The following is a 17,588-nucleotide window of genomic DNA, read 5'->3' on the forward strand; positions in this document are numbered from 1 at the left end:
AGGACACACTGGTTAAGCATCCAGGATCGAAGGGCAAATTTCTGCCTTTAATGTAGAAACTTTATCTTGAGTTGGCTCTCTTCTCAGAAATCTACTGGGAGCAGCTTTTGTCCCCTTTAATCATAGTTGTACCTGCAGAGAGTAAATGATCTCTTTTCCAAGGCTGGGTGTCTATGTGTCTACATGGAAATATTTGTGTCGCCTCATTACCCCCGGTAGCTCAGATGGTAAAGAATCCTCTTGCAATGCAGGAGACTTGGGTTTGATCCCTGGGTTGGGACAATCCCCTGGAGGAGGGCATGGCAACCCACTCCAGTATTCTTGCCTAGATAATCCCCATGGACAGAGGAGCCTGGCGTGCTGCAGTTCATGGGATCGCAGAGTCAGACACAACTGACTAAGCACACAACACATTATCCACAAGGAGATCCAAACTCCTAGCATTATTCGCAGTCTGACCTAGGGCCCTGTCTTCACCTACCTGCCTTAGAGTCTGTATTGTAGCCACACAGAAGTTCTTGCTTTTTGCTAAACATGCCGTTCTATTTTATGCTTCCTGCCTTTGCACCTGCTGCCCTTCTTTCCTCTCATCCCCTTTCAACCAGTGCTTCTAAATTGTTCAGGACCCAAGTAAAGTATCACCTCCTCAGTGGTGTTCCTCCCTCCCAAACAGGAAAGTTGCTCGTGCCCTTGGCTTTTATGCCTGACCCCGTTGTCCTTATCATAGAATATTGAGAATTAGTATTTATGTATTTACCTCTAGTACTTTGAGGATAGAGATTTATTTTTGTATTCTCACATGTAAGGCTAGAGGATATGTACTATTATTAATTCCACTATTAACAAGAATACAGAAGCACTAAGAGGTGAAATAAGTTGCCCAACTCAAGACACACCAGTAACTTATAATCCTGTGCTGTGAATTTAGGGAACATGGGCTCAGAACACACCCTTTTATCTACTTTGAAATGTTACTTTTCTTTAATAATACTGGAGTTTTTTTGTTACCTTTATTATGGTATCTATATTAATATAAATTCTTATTCTTAATCAGCTAGATAAATTATTTATGCTTGTATATGAGTTATATAGTTAATAAATTCTATTTTAAACTATTATTTTGCAGTATATGCTAGTTGTTAAAATCTCCCCAATAAATCTCTGGCATGCCCCAGGTGCAAAAGAAGGGAATATTGGTAGTCTTTTCAGCTCAGGGGAGATCGTTATTTTTATTCAAATTTCTTATTACTGCATCTTGTTTCTTCAACTAAATATTTGAATACCCCAAAACTGGACCCATATTTTAAGGGTACCCAAAAGGACCCAGAATGGCTATGTTCCTGATGGGCAGTGAAACTTTTGCTGAATAAATTAATGCAAAACTGCTTCCTTATTGCCACCCACCAGTAACTTGTTGAAAATGTGATATCAAGTTGAATATTGAAGAGCTGACAAACTTTCTTGTTAGGGGCCCACGTTTCAGAAATTGGTAGTTAGTTCGGATGGCAAAGATGTAGTGATTATTTGACTAGCAAGCTCTCCTCCAACTCTCCAGGCTTTCAGTCAAGCATCTGGTGGCCTCCATCCTTATCACCTTGTGAATAACCAGCATTTCCTCTTCTCATTCCTGGCTGGCTCATTCTGAGCTCATTCTCTGCACTAGTCTTTATGCCAGGACATAGAGATAGAAACATTCTGTGTGGGAGAATCAGAATCCAAATGTACTACTGGTAATTAAGAAATACACTGCTACTGAGAGACGAGTTTTGAGGGGGTAGATAAGCTTTGTAACTGTGGAGCCAGAAGACCCTGGATTTAACTCCCAGCTCTGTCACTTAACTAGGTATATGACCTTGTTCAAGTTATATAACCTCTCAAAGCTTCAGTTTTCTTATAAAAAATAAGAAAAAAATGTTTAATAAACCAACTACGTGAGAGGGCTATCATGAAGGTTAAAGTTCTTTTCACTTAACCCACCCCCCGCCTTTTAAATAAAGACAAAATAATTGCCTGGATATTTTTGATGTTTAGTTACTCATCCTCACACCCATGATTCCATGACCCTGGAGAGTTTGAAGCTGCTTCTCCTGAAACGCTTATTCCGTAGTATGTGTGTCTGTGTGTGTGTGTGTCTGTATGTGTGTGTGTGTGTGTCTGTATGTGTGTGTGTGTGTGTGTGTGAGAAAAGCATCAAGCCTCCAAACTGTAGAACTACTGCTTTTTGGCCTTTGAAATGAAATCTAGAGTGCATAAGTCCTTCTTGTATATCTTTGTCTTAAGACTAGGCCCGGAATAACTGGACTGATGTCTTGTGACTCTTTGAGTAAAATGCAAGAGTGTCTTTCCAGTTCCATACTCTGCCAGTGACTATTTCCTTCTCTGATCTCAAGTCCTACCGAGGACTTTTCATCTCCATCATCCACTTCTGGAAATTCCCTTCACTCTTCTCTGTATGACCAAAAGTCTTCCTCAGATGCACTAACTTTTAAAATACTCCCCTTGTATCTTCAATTATGTAATGGTATATCATCCCTTAGCTCTCTTTGTGCACCACGCAGTGTTGGAAACAACAGGCATTATACAAACAAAGCTTACTTGGGGCTACTCTGGGGTCTGGCAGTGGTGAAATTTCCTTAGAGGATGGTTGAAAAAAGATGCACTGCATCCCATTTATTGAATAGAGGCTTGCATAATCAACCAAGTAGAAAGAAATGTTGAGATGCATTTAACCTCATTAGTTTCGGTAGGACTGACTCTCTCCAATCCATCAGAGTTGAGCTACATTAGTGAAACTCAACTATTTCCAAATCTCATTTACATAATGGATGAGAAGTGAAATGAGCCCAATGCAAGGGGAGCCGCCCGGCGGCACTAAAGTTTATCACAATATGTAAGATTTCTTTTAGATCATTGCATTAAATTTCCACTAACAAGATAACAAATTAATTGTATTACTGTACTAGCCCAAAGTCTATTGAGTGGCGAGTACCAGTGAAGGCGGCAGCTGGGGTTTCAAGGGCTGTGGGTGGGGAAGGATGCTCAGAGGGATATGGTGACTTTTACCTTAGCTTTCTTCTGCCCCTTTAAGAAATTCCAGGCACCTCTGTAATCTGATGGTAGACTTTGGCTTTATTAGTGAGGTAAGTAAGGATGAGTAAATCAACTGTATCAGACAAGCCTCAGGACATCTAGAAATTGATCATTCTGCCGAAATAAGCACTCTGTGTTTATTAGCTGGGAGTTCATCACTATCACTTCTCCTCATCCAATTCCTAAGAGATTTCAAAGCCATCATCATGGTATTAGCTCGTCTGACTGAACTACTAGAGATAAAGATTAGGAGATCTATCTAATGATGGGTCTGAGTTTCTGTGATTTTTTTTTCTCTTCTATTGCAAAGAAGAGAGCTTTTCTAGTACACATTCTGTGTCTATATGTGTATGTCTACACACAGTCACAATGTGTTTCCATTTTATAGGATGATTTCAAATAGTGGAACAAAGTAGGTGGTTTGAAGAAAGCCACACTCAAACCGTTAAAACAATGCAACTTTCTCACACATAAAGCTAAGACTACTTAACAAGGGGGCTGTATGCTGAATTGACTTCTCTAGCTGACACAGTGTGTCCATGCAGTGGGTGATATTACACTGAGAGTAATTAGATTCTGTAAGCACATTTATAATCCTAACATCCATACGTGGTCAGACTCCTACAGATAGGTTCTTGAGAGATGAGTACATATTCGACTGATGTTTCACAAACCAGCAAGTATGCATTTATCTATTTATACATATATTTATAGACGCACATGCATTTAAGCTCCTGATATCAAGCTCTTTTCTCAGTGTGGCTTCTAAATAAGCAGTAATCAAAATGCAAATCAGGTGACCCAGTTAGCATCAAGATCTGTATTGCCATGCAGATGTGCTCTACAACTCTGTGTTCTAAAGGTAAAAAGGAAGACACTACAAAAGATGCTTATATTAACAACTTCACATTAAGGAGAGTAGGGAAGAATCCCCCAGAGCCAGTGGTCTTATAGCTTGTATCACAACTGCCATTTTTGGCTTGGTCTGTTTGAAAGCTGCCCTGTAGAGTGTTGAATAATAAGCATGCACCAGGAGAGCAAGAAGACTGCTTCTGTGAAGCCTCAGAATGCAACCCGTGTAACAGAAAGCCAACACACTGGCCTGAGACAGTCAAAAATAAAGCTGGGGTCAGAGTAATGGCCCTGCCATCCTCCCTGTGTGTCACTGGGCAAAGCAAGTTACATCCCTTTGTGGGGCCTCAATTTCCCAGGAAGGACTGGTCTAGTTAGTTTCCAACTCTAAACTGCCTTGATTTTACTTTACTGAAGCTTCTTGGTGTTCATCTATTGATGAAGGCTGCTTTATGTGCATCAGTTGCAAATTCCTAACCTACCTGATCACCAAGGATGTAACAAAACCCCATGCTTGGTGCAGTGTTCTACTAAATTGTTTTAATTATGTGCAGGCATCCTTCCCTTGCTAGTATCTTTTGAAAATCCCTGTGTTATATTTTTCAGAGAAACAGGTACCACTTTACTATGCTTTTTTTTTTTAAGCATTGGGCAGTTTCATCAGCATTCTGTTCGGTTACATCTATCTATGCTTAGTCCTTCTGGGGTGTATGTGTGTGTGTATATACAGGAATTGACTTAGGCAGGCCAGGATACTAACCTGAACCTAAAAGTATCTTTGAACCTTGAGCTATGTACAAAATGTGTTGTGTGTGTGTGTGTCTGTGTGTGTGTGTGTCTATGTCTATGTTTTTTTTTTCCTAAGAAGAGGTTCTGATGTCTAAGATGCAGAAAGATTAAAAACTTCTAACTTAAGATGTCTCCTCTTTGCATTTGTGATATTTGTTGTATATCCATTCTGATATCATTGGGCACATCTAGAAAATACCTTTCATCTGATGTGACTTTTTCACTGTAGGGTTAGGATAGACTGGCTTCTACAGCATTAGAATTTACTGCATAAAGGAGTCTTTAATAAAATACCTCTTTGAAGTTCTAATAGACAAAATATTCTCTTCTCAGCCCATTTCCTCACTTCTAAATTAAGAGAAGCAAGAACAAATCAGATTGCTCAGCAGTTTCTCTGAATCTGGACAACTTAGAATAGTAGAGCTAGAATAGATTCTGACCAAGAGTAAACTGAGACACAGGTTCAATCCTTGAATTGAGAAGATCCCCTGGAGGAGGAAGTGGCAACCCACTCCAGTACTCTTGCCTGGAGAATCCCATGGGCAGAGGAACCTGGCAGCTATAGTCCATGGGGGTCCCAAAGAGCTGGATACAATTGAGTGATTAAGCATGCAGAGGATAAACATGACTTGAACATATGAAATAAGTTGAAAATGAAACAATTAGTACTAAGACTGTAGTGCTGAGTAATAATAGCTAACACAGTTGACTGCTTACTATATCTGGGCACCATAATAAGTGGTTTTGTATGTGTTAGTATTTCTGTTACTGGTATAACAAATTTCCACAAACTTGGTAGCTTAACCAACACAAATGTATTATATTACAGTATAAGAGGTCAGAAGTCCCAAATAAGTCTCACTGCTAAAATCAAAGTATCAACTTCCTTTCTGCAAACTATAGGAAAGAATCTATGTTCTTGCTTTTTCCAACCTTCTTGAGGCAACTTGTATTCCTTAACTGAGGGGTCCCCAAGCCCCGGGCCATGAACCAGTACCCATCCACAGCCTGTTAGGAACCCCAGCTGCACACCAGGAGGAAAGCGGGAGGCAAGCAAGCGAAGTTTCATCTGCCACTTTCCTTTCTCCCCATTGCTCATATTACTGCGTAACCATCCCCACCACCCCAACCCCCATCCATGGAAAAACTGTCTTCCACAAAACCGGTACCTGGTGTCAGAAAGATTGGGGATCACTGCCTTAACTCGTATCCCTCCTCCTCCATCTTCAAAGCCAGCAACTTAGCTGCTCCCTTATCCTACTTCCATCACCACATCTCTTTCTCTGACTCTTCTACCTCCTTTTACTTAAATGAACTTAAACTTTTGACTACATTTTGACTGTCTCGTTATCAAGTATATTCTCCAGATATTAAGGTCAGCTGATTAATTAACAGAATTCAGTTCAGTTCAGTCGCTCAGTTGTGTCCGACTCTTTGCGACCGCATGAATCACAGCACGCCAGGCCTCCCTGTCCATCACCAACTCCCGGAGTTCACTCAAACTCATGTCCATCGAGTCAGTGATGCCATCCAGCCATCTCATTCTCTGTCGTCCCCTTCTCCTCCCACCCCCAATCCTTCCCAGCATCAGAGTCTTTTCCAGTGAGTTAACTCGTCTCATGAGGTGGCCAAAGTATTGGACAACCTTAATTCCCCCTTGCCATGATACATAGCACATTCACAGCTTCTAGGAATTATAAAGAGGGGCATTATTTTCTACTACAATATGTAAACTTCTTTAATCCTCAGTAACCTCATTGAAACAGATGAGGAAACTGAACACAGAGAGTTTACATGAATTGCCCCAAATCACACAGCTAGTAATGCAGGTATCTTACCCCCAGAGAATGTGTTCTTCACCTGTACTCTGCACTGTACTGAAAAAGGAGTTTTAGGTTAGAAGACCATGTGTGGACAGAAGTAATTAGAGCAGCTTCCCCAGAAGGTTTGGGCCTAGAAGAAGAAATGTATATTCCATTTGTCCATTCGTCCATCCAACACTTTTGAGTATCTAATACCCATCAAGCTAAGTGCTGGGGAATCAAAATAAAGTTAGACATGGTTCCTGACTTCTAGACTTTGCAGTTACCTACAAGAATTGTCAGAGCAATGAACACATAATTACATAATAGGAGATAAACCCTACTGTAGAAGTCTCTCCAAGATCATAAGACATATATGTGGAGGGGAGAAACTAACTCCACCTAACTGCAAGATGTGGGTTTAATTTTTCCCAACTACCGTTCCAAACAGATGTTTCAGTATTTGGTTTTTACAACTCAGCCCAAGCACTCTTGTCTTAGTTTCACAAAGAAGGATTGTTATTTCTGTGTTTGCTTTTGTCGTTTCCCAGTCAAGACTGGGCTTTTTGTGCCTGTATCTGTCTTCCTGCATGGACGGGTTTGCCCCGTCCAGAGAAGGTTCATGTTCCCTGTATTTAAAGGTACCTGGCACTGACAGGCTCTTAATGAATGTTGAATTAATATGTGAGTGAACACAAGACCACCTCAAAGCCCACTGAGATCTCAGTTTCCTCCTAATTCATGGAGGACTCCTGGTTCATCAGTTTTGTAAGTTTCTGTTTTATCCCACTCTCTACTTCTCAACCTTTTTGGCGAAGACAGAGATCATATCTTCTGAGTTGTGCTATGCAGCACTCAAATAACTGATGATTTTAAAATGATTGACTCCAGGCTCACTGAATAGCATCCTACTTACAGGTGACCTTGGCTGAACATCATCTCTCAAGATCCTGAAATGAAGTAAAATTCATTTGACACAAAACACATGTTGATAGGGCCCTCACCAGCAATTGAGCAGGTTGTTCGCAGTATGGAGGCACCTGGCTTGAGAAGAAAATGGCACTGAGATCCAGTCCTTGCTCCTCTCTAGAAAACATGAGCAGTGGGGGTACACTGCACACAGGAAGTCATACTTTATTCCAACTTTTACAATCATACCCTCTCTTTGCTAAGATCTGGGCCCTTGGGGATCTCCACCTAGGTGTCGTGGCTTTTACAAATTTACCCAAGATTCTGTATGGGTCGCAAAGGTTCTTATTTTTTGATGATTAAAGAGGCCCTTTAGGATACTTCAGAATCCTTATAAAAAGTAACAGCTACCTTTATGCTATGCAGAGGTAATTAGAATGTAATTCTTAGAAGACTTAGGGGCTTCAACCGTTTTGACCAGTGTCACATCCTTGGTATGGTAGATGTTCAATAAATACTTGTTGAGTTAATGAATAAGATGATGTAACAAAAATAGCATTTTTATTGGCTTTGGAACAGAAGTACATTATTTTCCAAATCCATTTATTAATTCACTTTATTCTATAATGTGTATCCCCTTATTTACCATGAGTGAAGTTCATTTGCAAACAAGAATAAAAGAGAAATGGGAGAATTCATGCAGACAACCAGCATATGAGAAAAGGAATTAAAATCAAGTTTTCAGGATGAGTTTCCTCTTGTGAAAAATATATACTGGTTTACCCAAAAGTCAATGTGTTAGGGAACAGAAAAGAACTTTGAATTGAGTCAAGAGGCATGGATTTCAGCTTTACTTTTTCCTGCACATGTGATATGTGAGCTTGGGCACATCACCTGGTCATCTGTGCCTTGGTTTTATTTGTGAATCTGGAGTTTCACCCTCTGACTCTTGTCATCCATCCATAGGGATGCGGCAAGGGGCAAATGGCATAATGCATATCATTGCTCCTTGCAAGATTAAAAGTCACTGACTGTTCAACAAAACATGCCTCTCAGTCCATGCCAAGTCCTACATTCTACTGTGAAAGGATCAAAAAGATGATGGAAGGCACTAACCACCCCAGTGGTGTCAGCCTTTTTCACTATGCCATTCCGAGTTTTGTCTACAGGAAACATCTGCATTTGCAAATCTTAGAATTAAAAAATTACTTAAGTCTATATTAATCGCATGCTGTTTTACAGATATATTGCTTTCTGTAGTAGATGTTACAAAATGAATTACATATGATCCCTGGATGATGATTCTATCAGCTCTTTTAAAGAAAGTATGAAATGAGGACTCAGCCAGGAGTTAAGATCTATTCTTACTACTTCTTACCAGTGGTGTGATTTTAGATGAGCTATCTCACCTCCTTGAACCCCCATTTTCTCTTCTAGAAAAGAGGAGTAAATAGTAACTGTCCTACAAAGGTTTGTTTGTTTCCCCATAGAGACCATGAGATGAGTAGATAACCAACTTTATAAACCTGAGCGACATACAAATTACTCTAAGGTGAGGCTGGTTTTTATTATCCAAGGTCACAAAGCTCATTCCAGGGATCCTGGGAAAATCAGCCACTGTTAGACCCTGCTTTTCCTGCATGACCCCTGTAACCTTGAGCAACCTGGGGAAGAGGTAATTGAACAGCAACTACTACTTCGGAAGAAACAGAATCAAGATATCGAAGCTATTGACTCGATATTGACTCACCCTTAAGGCAGTAAACAATGCTTTGGTCTCTGACCTTTCCGCATCCTGGGGCAGTCAATAACCTGGCCTCTGGATGCAGCGTCTGCCACTGATTCTGATTTGGGAGTACTTTAACCTTGAACTGAGCTCCAAGTAACCAAGGCAACAGGAAGTCAGCTTCTGCATCAGAGGAGCTAGAATCCATAAAGCAAGTCTCTAATGCAAACACAGTGTGCAGGTAGAGGTTTAAGAGGATAAGTGATCTATGAGAAATTACCTTTGAAAATGAGTGACTGTCCCTTGATAGGCTAGGCACAGTTTCAAAGGCTTTTTTTAGAAAATGTATCAATCGAGGTCAACAGATTATAGTAGAATGTTTTCGTATAAGTTTAACTTTTTTAATTTCTCTTTGGCTCATCTGTCTTAATTATGAACAGATGTTGGATCCACGAAGTTATTAACATTGTTATTTCCTCCTTTAAAAATGTACCGGCCTCCAGATATGCAAGCCTCAGTACAGTTTGTCCTCTGTTGGGGTTTGGGGCTGCTCTGAACGCATCTATCAAGTGTGCTCTTCGTATAGTCTGCTGTCTGAATTTGACAGAGTGATCCTTTCCCAGATCGAAGCCACCATTCATTGCCTTTCCTCATGCCCCAGGATAAGCCGCAGGGCCACACCTCAGTGGTCTAGTCAGGACAGTGCTGAATCTGGGTTTCTTCATGACTGATCTCCAGCCTCAAAAATCTTCCTCCCTTGGAGAGAACAGCCAGGCTTATGCTGGGAAGGAACTTACCAAATACCCCACCCTTCTGCTATCACCTAGCATTTGTGAGAACTGGTTCTGAAATGTTTCACGTTTGTTTGGTCCTTTGGGTACCTCTCCATGGAGCATCAGCTGCCACCTGGAATGAAGGGAAGCCAAGACTTCCAGTGGCCAGCCTGTCCAATGCTATCTCAAGTCACCATTCCAGTCTCCTGAGACCTCTGCTCCTAGACAGAGTTTGTGAATTGCTAGTACTGTTATATTAGCCTTTGTTTAAAGTTTATCTAATATTCTTGCCCACATATACTACTTCTGGAATTGTTTCCCTAGTCCTTTCAAAACTGAAAAATGTCTGAGAAAACATCAGGGTTTTTTTTTTGTTTTGTTTTCAATTTGTTTTCAAATTCACTTGATGGCAATTAGCAAACTACTATAACCCACTCCAGTGTTCTTGCCTGGAGAATCCCAGGGATGGGGGACCCTGGTGGGCTTCTGTCTATGGGGTCACACAGAGTCAGACATGACTGAAGTGACGCAGCAGCAGCATAATCTAGAAAATCCTAAATTATCTAGGGCTTTCAAGATAGCTAAATATTGACCGTCTGAATTATAGAGTGTTCCAAGTGCCATTTGATTATTTTTAACATATTCTGTACTATAAACACTTGAGCAGCAAAGTACACCCAAGAGAGATGTGATCAGATCCATTTTAACGGCATGATGTGGGTTGTGACTCTCTGCTTGAAAAGGGTACAACCAAAATGGCTTAAAATCACTGTGTTCCCAAGTGAAAGTTAAATGTCTGCCTGTTAATCCTGTTAATGGCTCAGTCCTTGTGTATATCATAATTTGAGTAAAGACCTACCTGCCCCACCTGTGTCCACAGGTACAAAGAGGACAGACCAGGGAGAGGACCTATAATCCAACAGACCTCTGGCAGCTTAAAGTTCCAGAGGTGTGCTGTGCCAAGGATGCTTGCACCCATTTGACGGGAACAGGGCAGGGTGGCGCAGGGTACCACTGCGGGGGACTCTTCTGACAGGCTTTCCGTCCCGTTCCTAGATTTGTTAGCCATCCACAGTCAAAGTGCATCAGTCAGTCTCCTCTGATGACCATACTCTGATAGACTGCTAGATTCTTTCTAAACTATGTGTATTTTCTCAATGGAAAAGCAGTTAAAAATATGTTTGTAGTTTAAAAAATATAAACAATAAAGAAGGCTAAAGAGCAGAAGTAAAAACTCCCACACTAATCTTTCGGAATAACCACAGTTAGCTATTTGGATGTATCTCCTGGCAGAAGATTCTGTTTGCATTTTACATATATTGCCTGTGTTTACCTTGCCTATCCCTTGCACACCTGCATATTTTCAAACAGGCATCAGCCAGGGGTCATTTCCACGATTGTTGCACTTCCTGATTTCTTGATGGTTGTGCCTTGCCGTTTCTCTGTCACAGAATTTGATGTTTGTGCACTCCCACTGTCAAAACTCTATGAAATGTGAAATCAAAAAATAAAAATGGTGTTGTTATTTACAACTCCTCAAGTGGAAGCTTCAGAGGTTGGGGTGGAGAGCAGGAGGAAGGTTCAGTTAAGTTCAGTCGCTCAGTCGTGTCCGACTCTCCGCGACCCCATGAATCACAGCACGCCAGGCCTCCCTGTCCATCACCAACTCCCGGAGTTCACTCAAACTCATGTCCACAGAGTCGGTGATGCCATCCAGCCATCTCATTCTCTGTCGTCCCCTTCTCCTCCCGCCCCCAACCTTTCCCAGCATCAGAGTCTTTTCCAGTGAGTCAGCTCGTCGAAGGTAAATGAAAATGTCAGTATTTCTTCCTTAGGTGGTTACAGATGCCTTTTCCACGTGTGATACAGGGCCTGTGTCCTCAGTGTGAAGCATGCTCTTGGTAGGCTGGGTCATGGGCAGATGTTGGAAGATGGCCAGTGCACCAAGATGACCCCTGAGTTTAGCATCTGGCTACTTGAAAACTTCCAGCTCTGACAATAAGAGCTGGATGAGTTTAGTCAGTTATCTCTTAACATCCCAGAAATGTGTTGACCTCTTCTATAAAATTAAGAAAATAGTAATCTCTAGACTACATGCGTCACAGGGCTGCTGTTATGGCCCAAGTAAGCAGATCTCACTGTGGAGTGAGTTGACAGTCTGGGAGGGACCAGTGTCACTCAAGTTGGTTGGATGGGAGAAAAGTTCAGCAATTGCTACTTCTTGTTGTTGCTATTTGCCATTTCTTGTTGCGATCAGTTGTCTGTAGCCTACAAATACAGAAATTCTGAGTAGATGACCTTTTGACATGGATTCAGATACCTCCAGTCTCTGAACTTATGCTTAGATGAGTTGGAGAGTGATTTTTTTTTTTTTTCTTCAGTTAGGGATGTAGAACGTCCCCAGAAATCCTTGGTCATGTCAGGTAGGAGAACTGAGGCTTTGCTGGCTAGTTTTAGTTTGACCTGTGGAGCAAGTTATAATAGTGATAGTGGTAATATTAGCAATAATCATAACAGGAAACACATAGCATGGACTATGTGTCAGACATTGTTCTAAGCCTTTTACTTCGATTGACTTATGGATGCTCCAAACCACCCCTTTGAGAGAATGTGGTTCCCTCCCATCTGCACAGTTAAGGAAGCTTGAAGCTTGGAAAGGTTAAGCAACTTACTCATGATCACGCAGCTGAAAAGTAAAAGGGTCTGGATAGGAGCCCATGAAACAAGGCTCCAGAATAGTTCTTATGATGTGTCATGTAGTAAATTTCCAGGCCCATCCACAGGCACCTTATAAGAGCCTACCTGGGCTTTTCAGCATCATAAAGATGGGACTGTTATGACCAGACACTCAAAGGCCCCCAAGTACAATGCTCACTTGGTCTAATAACTGTTTACACAACAGTCCCCACAGGGCATCTTCTGCCTCCAGAAGACTGATTTCTTGCCTGAATCATCTTCATTCCCCACCCATGACTTAGGAGACACTCTCCTGAGCACTGAGAATGCCTTTCCTTCAACCATGCTGCTCTGGGAAGCCTTTCCCCACTTCTTCCCACACTAAGCCCCGCCTCCCAAGCACCTGGAATGAATCACATGCAGACCTGCCCACACTTGTTGCCCAGTTTTTCCTTTTTATTTAGTCTTGTCTCCTCAGCTGACTGAGATGAGAAGTCTCGCTAGGATGGGGTGCACTTCTCCCTTCCATACTGTGTATACCACAGCCTCTGTTAAAAGCAGGCTTCTTGACCCATGGAAGGTAAAGTGTACGCAATGGATAACTCCTTTAGACCTGTGCCCTGACCCCTGCTTCCAGGTAGGCCACCTGAATGTTGTTACCGCTAACATCAGCCACAAAACCAAAACCAGTCATGCTTCTAACTCATTTTTTTTTTCTTTAAACATTCTAAAATGTCATTCTTGCAGCAAAAGATCAGATCATTTGATGATGTGACCTCAGGTCATTTTCAGATTTTATGTTGTCTGTCTTCCTGTTTCTTTAAAGTGACTGTAGGCTTTGGGGTTGTTTTTTTAGGGATACCAAGTCCCCACTTAAAAGTGGACCAAACGGCAACGCATAGTAAGAACGAGGGCTCAGCGTCCACTGTGATGACCAGGAAGAAGCCAGCTGTGGTGGACAGTGTTGCGATCCCCCCTGCCCCAGTGTTATCTCTCCTTGCTGCATCAGCAGCCACGTCGGATGCAGGTGAGCACTTCAGATGCTTTGGATTCGCCCCAGGGACAGTGGGCATGGCGAAGCCCTCTGGGAATGTGCTGCTGAATACAGGTAAGACTTCTGTGCTCAGCCAACCTCCCGCAGACACTGAGCACGGGTGCTGTTTCAGCACTGGATTTTTCAAGTGGGAGAAGGTCTAAGAAGGGAAGGAGATCATCTCAGAACCTGGAGGCAGAGGTCAGTGAGTAATAGTAACAGTATTAATCACTGAAGCCTTCGTAATTACTAGCCTCGGCATAAAGGATCTTATATGTGTCATCTCATGTAACTCATAAAAGAGCTCTCTGAAACAAATATGTGCATCTTCATTCCAGAAGAGGAAGCTAAGTGTAAGGAAACTTGCCCTGGGAACTTTTAGACAAGATTGCAACTCAGGTCCAAAACACATGGTCTTGACCACTGCATTTCACTACCTCCTGTGCTCACCAGGGTTAGGAGACAATAATCAGCGCTTCCCTGAGGCTCGATTCATTCTACCTCATGATGTCATGAATTCCTCAATAGCCACCTGGCTCCTCACTAGCAGTTTATAAAATACAAGCTCCTCACTCAGACATCCCTTATGCTCTGCTTTCCATTACTTCACACATCATCTCCTGTATTAACCCCAGTGTGCCAGACTCATCCCTACTGCCAGGAAGGAAGACCTTGTGCTTGGCTTCACACCTTTCTTGAGGACAGCCTTACTCAATTCCTATTCACATCCTTCAGATCTTCAAGGCCCAGCAAGTAAGTCACACCTCCTCTGAATACCAATAGCGTCCAGCATCTCTGTTGTGCATTTGGACTGCATAAGAAATGCTTCTCTTTAACTTTTCTCTCGTGGCAGAATTGTATGTACCTCAGAGATAGAACCCATGGTTTAGATTCTTCTGTCTTCAGGGCACACAGAACGATGCCACATTCCACAAAATGTGTTGAATTGATGTACTGGTAAACCTTAGGCATATTGCGGTTTTTAGAAATGCCTATTATGATTAGAAGCCCAAGAAGACACTCATTATTGATATTCATTCTAAACCCATCTTTCTCCAGGCAAGAATACTGGAGTGGGTTGCCATGCTCCACTCCAGGGGATCTCTCCAACCCAGGGACTGAACCCATATCTCTTATATCTCCTGCATTGGCAGGGGTTTTCTTTAGCACTAGTGCCACCTGAGAAGCCCAAAGTATGCATACACATCCAGATAACTGCTTATTGAACTCTGTCAGTTAAGCTCTGGAGACCTCCCTTTATGGATTTAAAAATTAGCCTGTGTTTCCGCCTTTGCTTGCCAAGAATAGATATTTCCCAGAGGCAAAAGACAGGTGATCCCCTGTTTTCCTTTCCTGAACTCTTTCCATACTGAGTGAGAGAATGCATTCTTGGGATCCCAAGCTTCTACAGGCTTGCCTCCTCTATTTGTATTCAATAATTTACAAATATGCCAAGTGGGCATAGAAACAGGTGGATATTAAACTTTTAAACCCGCCTTTCTGGTAATAAGAGCTGAGCCAAAGCCCTCCTGTTTCAGGATACAGGAATAGGCTGTTTATTTTTGGCAGTGCTCAAAGGAGAGCCTCACGAGAATTTCACAGATTTGGTCCATTTCCGGGTCTTAGGCTGCTGAGCAGAACTTTACAGGAAAACAAGCTAAAGACCTACTGCAGGTGCTGGAGACCAGACCTTCCTGATATTCCACTCCCCACAGACAAATGTCTTTCCATAAATCTAAGAGAGTTAGGGGTGCACAAACTGGGTTCATGCCCAGTGCCCCATTTCACACGTGAAGACATTGATGCTTCCAAGATTCAGAAATTTGCCTGAGGTCATGCAGTTGGATTAGAGTTCAAATTTCTTGATTTACTGCCTGATTTCCAGTGGAATCTCATTTCTGTCATAGTCCTAACAGTAGCAAAGGCAGATTTCTTTCTCCCTAATTATGGACTTCTAATTTTTTTAGAGAACAGTGAGTGAAACTCATAATTGGATGCTTTAACCAAAGTCAAGCATACAGAAGGCAGTTAATAAATAGTTTCTGGGTTTGATTTCATTCAGTTGGGTGCTTGTACACTAATCATACATATTTCTGATGAGAAAACTCACTTTATTGTTTTCTTTAGAGTACCATCTTTCACTATAAATAAGGTAATTTAGAAATTACTTCTGGCTATGTACAGAAATCAACTTATTTTCCAATAGGTCATCATTTCTATGGAATGATTTTGAAGACCCAGACAAGTGCAGAGAAAGAAAAGGAAAGAAGAGTAAAATTAAGTTGCTTATAAAGCAAAATCAATTTAAGAAATCATTTATTGAGGTATTTTTTTGACCACGTGGCATGAGGTATCTTAGTTTCCCGACCAGAAATGGAACCCATCCCCTCTGCAGTGGGTCCTAACCACTGAACTGCCAGGGAATTCCCTGTAGAGATTTTTTAAATGCTAAAATAATTCAATTAACTTGAAATTCCATTTACTTTAAGTTATCTAGTACAGTCACTGACACATAGTAGGTGCTGAGTAAATAATCACTGTGTGAAATGAATGATTACGAGGCAATAGCTGTATACGTATTCAATACCAAGCAACATGGGAGACATCTGAGAAAAACATGTTTGATATTGGAACTGCTTAACAAGCAAATGGAAAACATTTGACAGACATGTGGTAGGCTGTTGGCAAATACTTGCCAAATAATTTATCAGTCATAGTCCTAACGGTATTTTTTTTAGACAGGTGGTCTTTGGTGAAAGAGAAAAAGGAGCATTTCCCACTTCATTTTATAAACATGAAATGGAAGAAATGAATGTAGGTCAGAGGCTTAAAAGTATGTCTTTTCTAGCTGGTGCGTGTGTGTGTGTGTTTTTATTTGTTTAAGGGAATTTTTTTTAGCTTCTCCAAGTCTGGTAGTCGTGCTGCTTATGAAGTTATTGATTTGGAGGAGGAGGCAGAACAGGAGCTGTAAGAGAGGATGGCCAGACTGAGAACAAGTCAGTCTGTGAACTTCTGGGAGGGAGGGAAGGCAATGGCTGCCACTGGTGCTCAAGCAGGTCAGCTTTCGTGATCAAACTGCTCAATAGCCATTGATCAGCTGCAGTCCCCTGGCACAGCACAGGAGGTCTGGTTCAAGGCAGCACTGCATCATTATTGTGAGTAATTAGGGCTAATGCAGTGAAAGCTTCAATAAAGTTTGTTCGAAATGATGCATAATTTGAAATAACTTCTATTGCCCTGTTCCAATAGTGATTGAATAACCACACCAGAAAATGTACATCCGAACAAGTCAGCTTGATTTCTCTGATCCTCTACACACTGAACTGACTTCTCAGGGAGATTATGGGATGTGTAGAGAGTACAGGAGTACACTCCTGAAACATGCCCCCACACTTTGTATTTAGGATGAGACTATATTATTAAGTAAATTACAAAGTTTGTAGGCACTTCATAAAACACCAAGAAAATAAATTTCTTTGGTTTCTACACCTGAAGAGTCTAGAGTAGTAGAGATGGAATAACAAGCAAACAGGCAGGCATTCCTTTCTTGTTCTGTCTCTCTCTCACACACACACACACACACATGGATAATCTCTCATCTTAAATTCAAGTAGGAAAAAAGACATGTATCAAGGTTGCTGTCACCAAATCTCACCTGTTCAAGGTATAGTCTTGTTAGAGATGACAGAGGGGCAACAGAGGGAGCATAGCTCTTAGTTAAGTTTGTATCTGTTTTATATCAAGGCTAATACACTATTCTCTCAAACTGCATGATATGTCTTGTTTAGAACTATCAGAGTAAGTGAAAATATTTAAATTTCACAAGTCTATCAAATGCTTAGACATTTTGCTTCTAAAAGCAAAAGGATGAAATAATAATATGCAGGTGCAAATGCAAGAAGCAATGAGCAGGAATTTCAGAATTGTAAAGTAATGTA

The 17,588-nt window shown here is 41.5% G+C and overlaps 1 protein-coding gene across 5 annotated transcripts in view; it reads left to right on the top strand.

Moving 5' to 3' along the window:
* SETBP1 (SET binding protein 1) overlaps nucleotides 1–17,588 on the top strand; it is a 406,613-nt gene that overhangs the window by 366,624 nt on the left and 22,401 nt on the right. For all 5 annotated transcript variants that reach the window (XM_055417274.2, XM_055417276.2, XM_088833428.1 and 2 more), the window contains one exon: nucleotides 13,474–13,644. In XM_055417274.2, coding sequence (XP_055273249.2) covers nucleotides 13,474–13,644 — 171 coding nt within the window. The remainder of the gene's footprint in view (nucleotides 1–13,473; nucleotides 13,645–17,588) is intronic.

The sequence above is a fragment of the Moschus berezovskii genome, chromosome 28 (genome assembly GCF_049115385.1).
Source record: "Moschus berezovskii isolate FMDL1 chromosome 28, NW_MosBer_1.0, whole genome shotgun sequence".
Lineage (NCBI taxonomy): Eukaryota > Metazoa > Chordata > Mammalia > Artiodactyla > Moschidae > Moschus > Moschus berezovskii.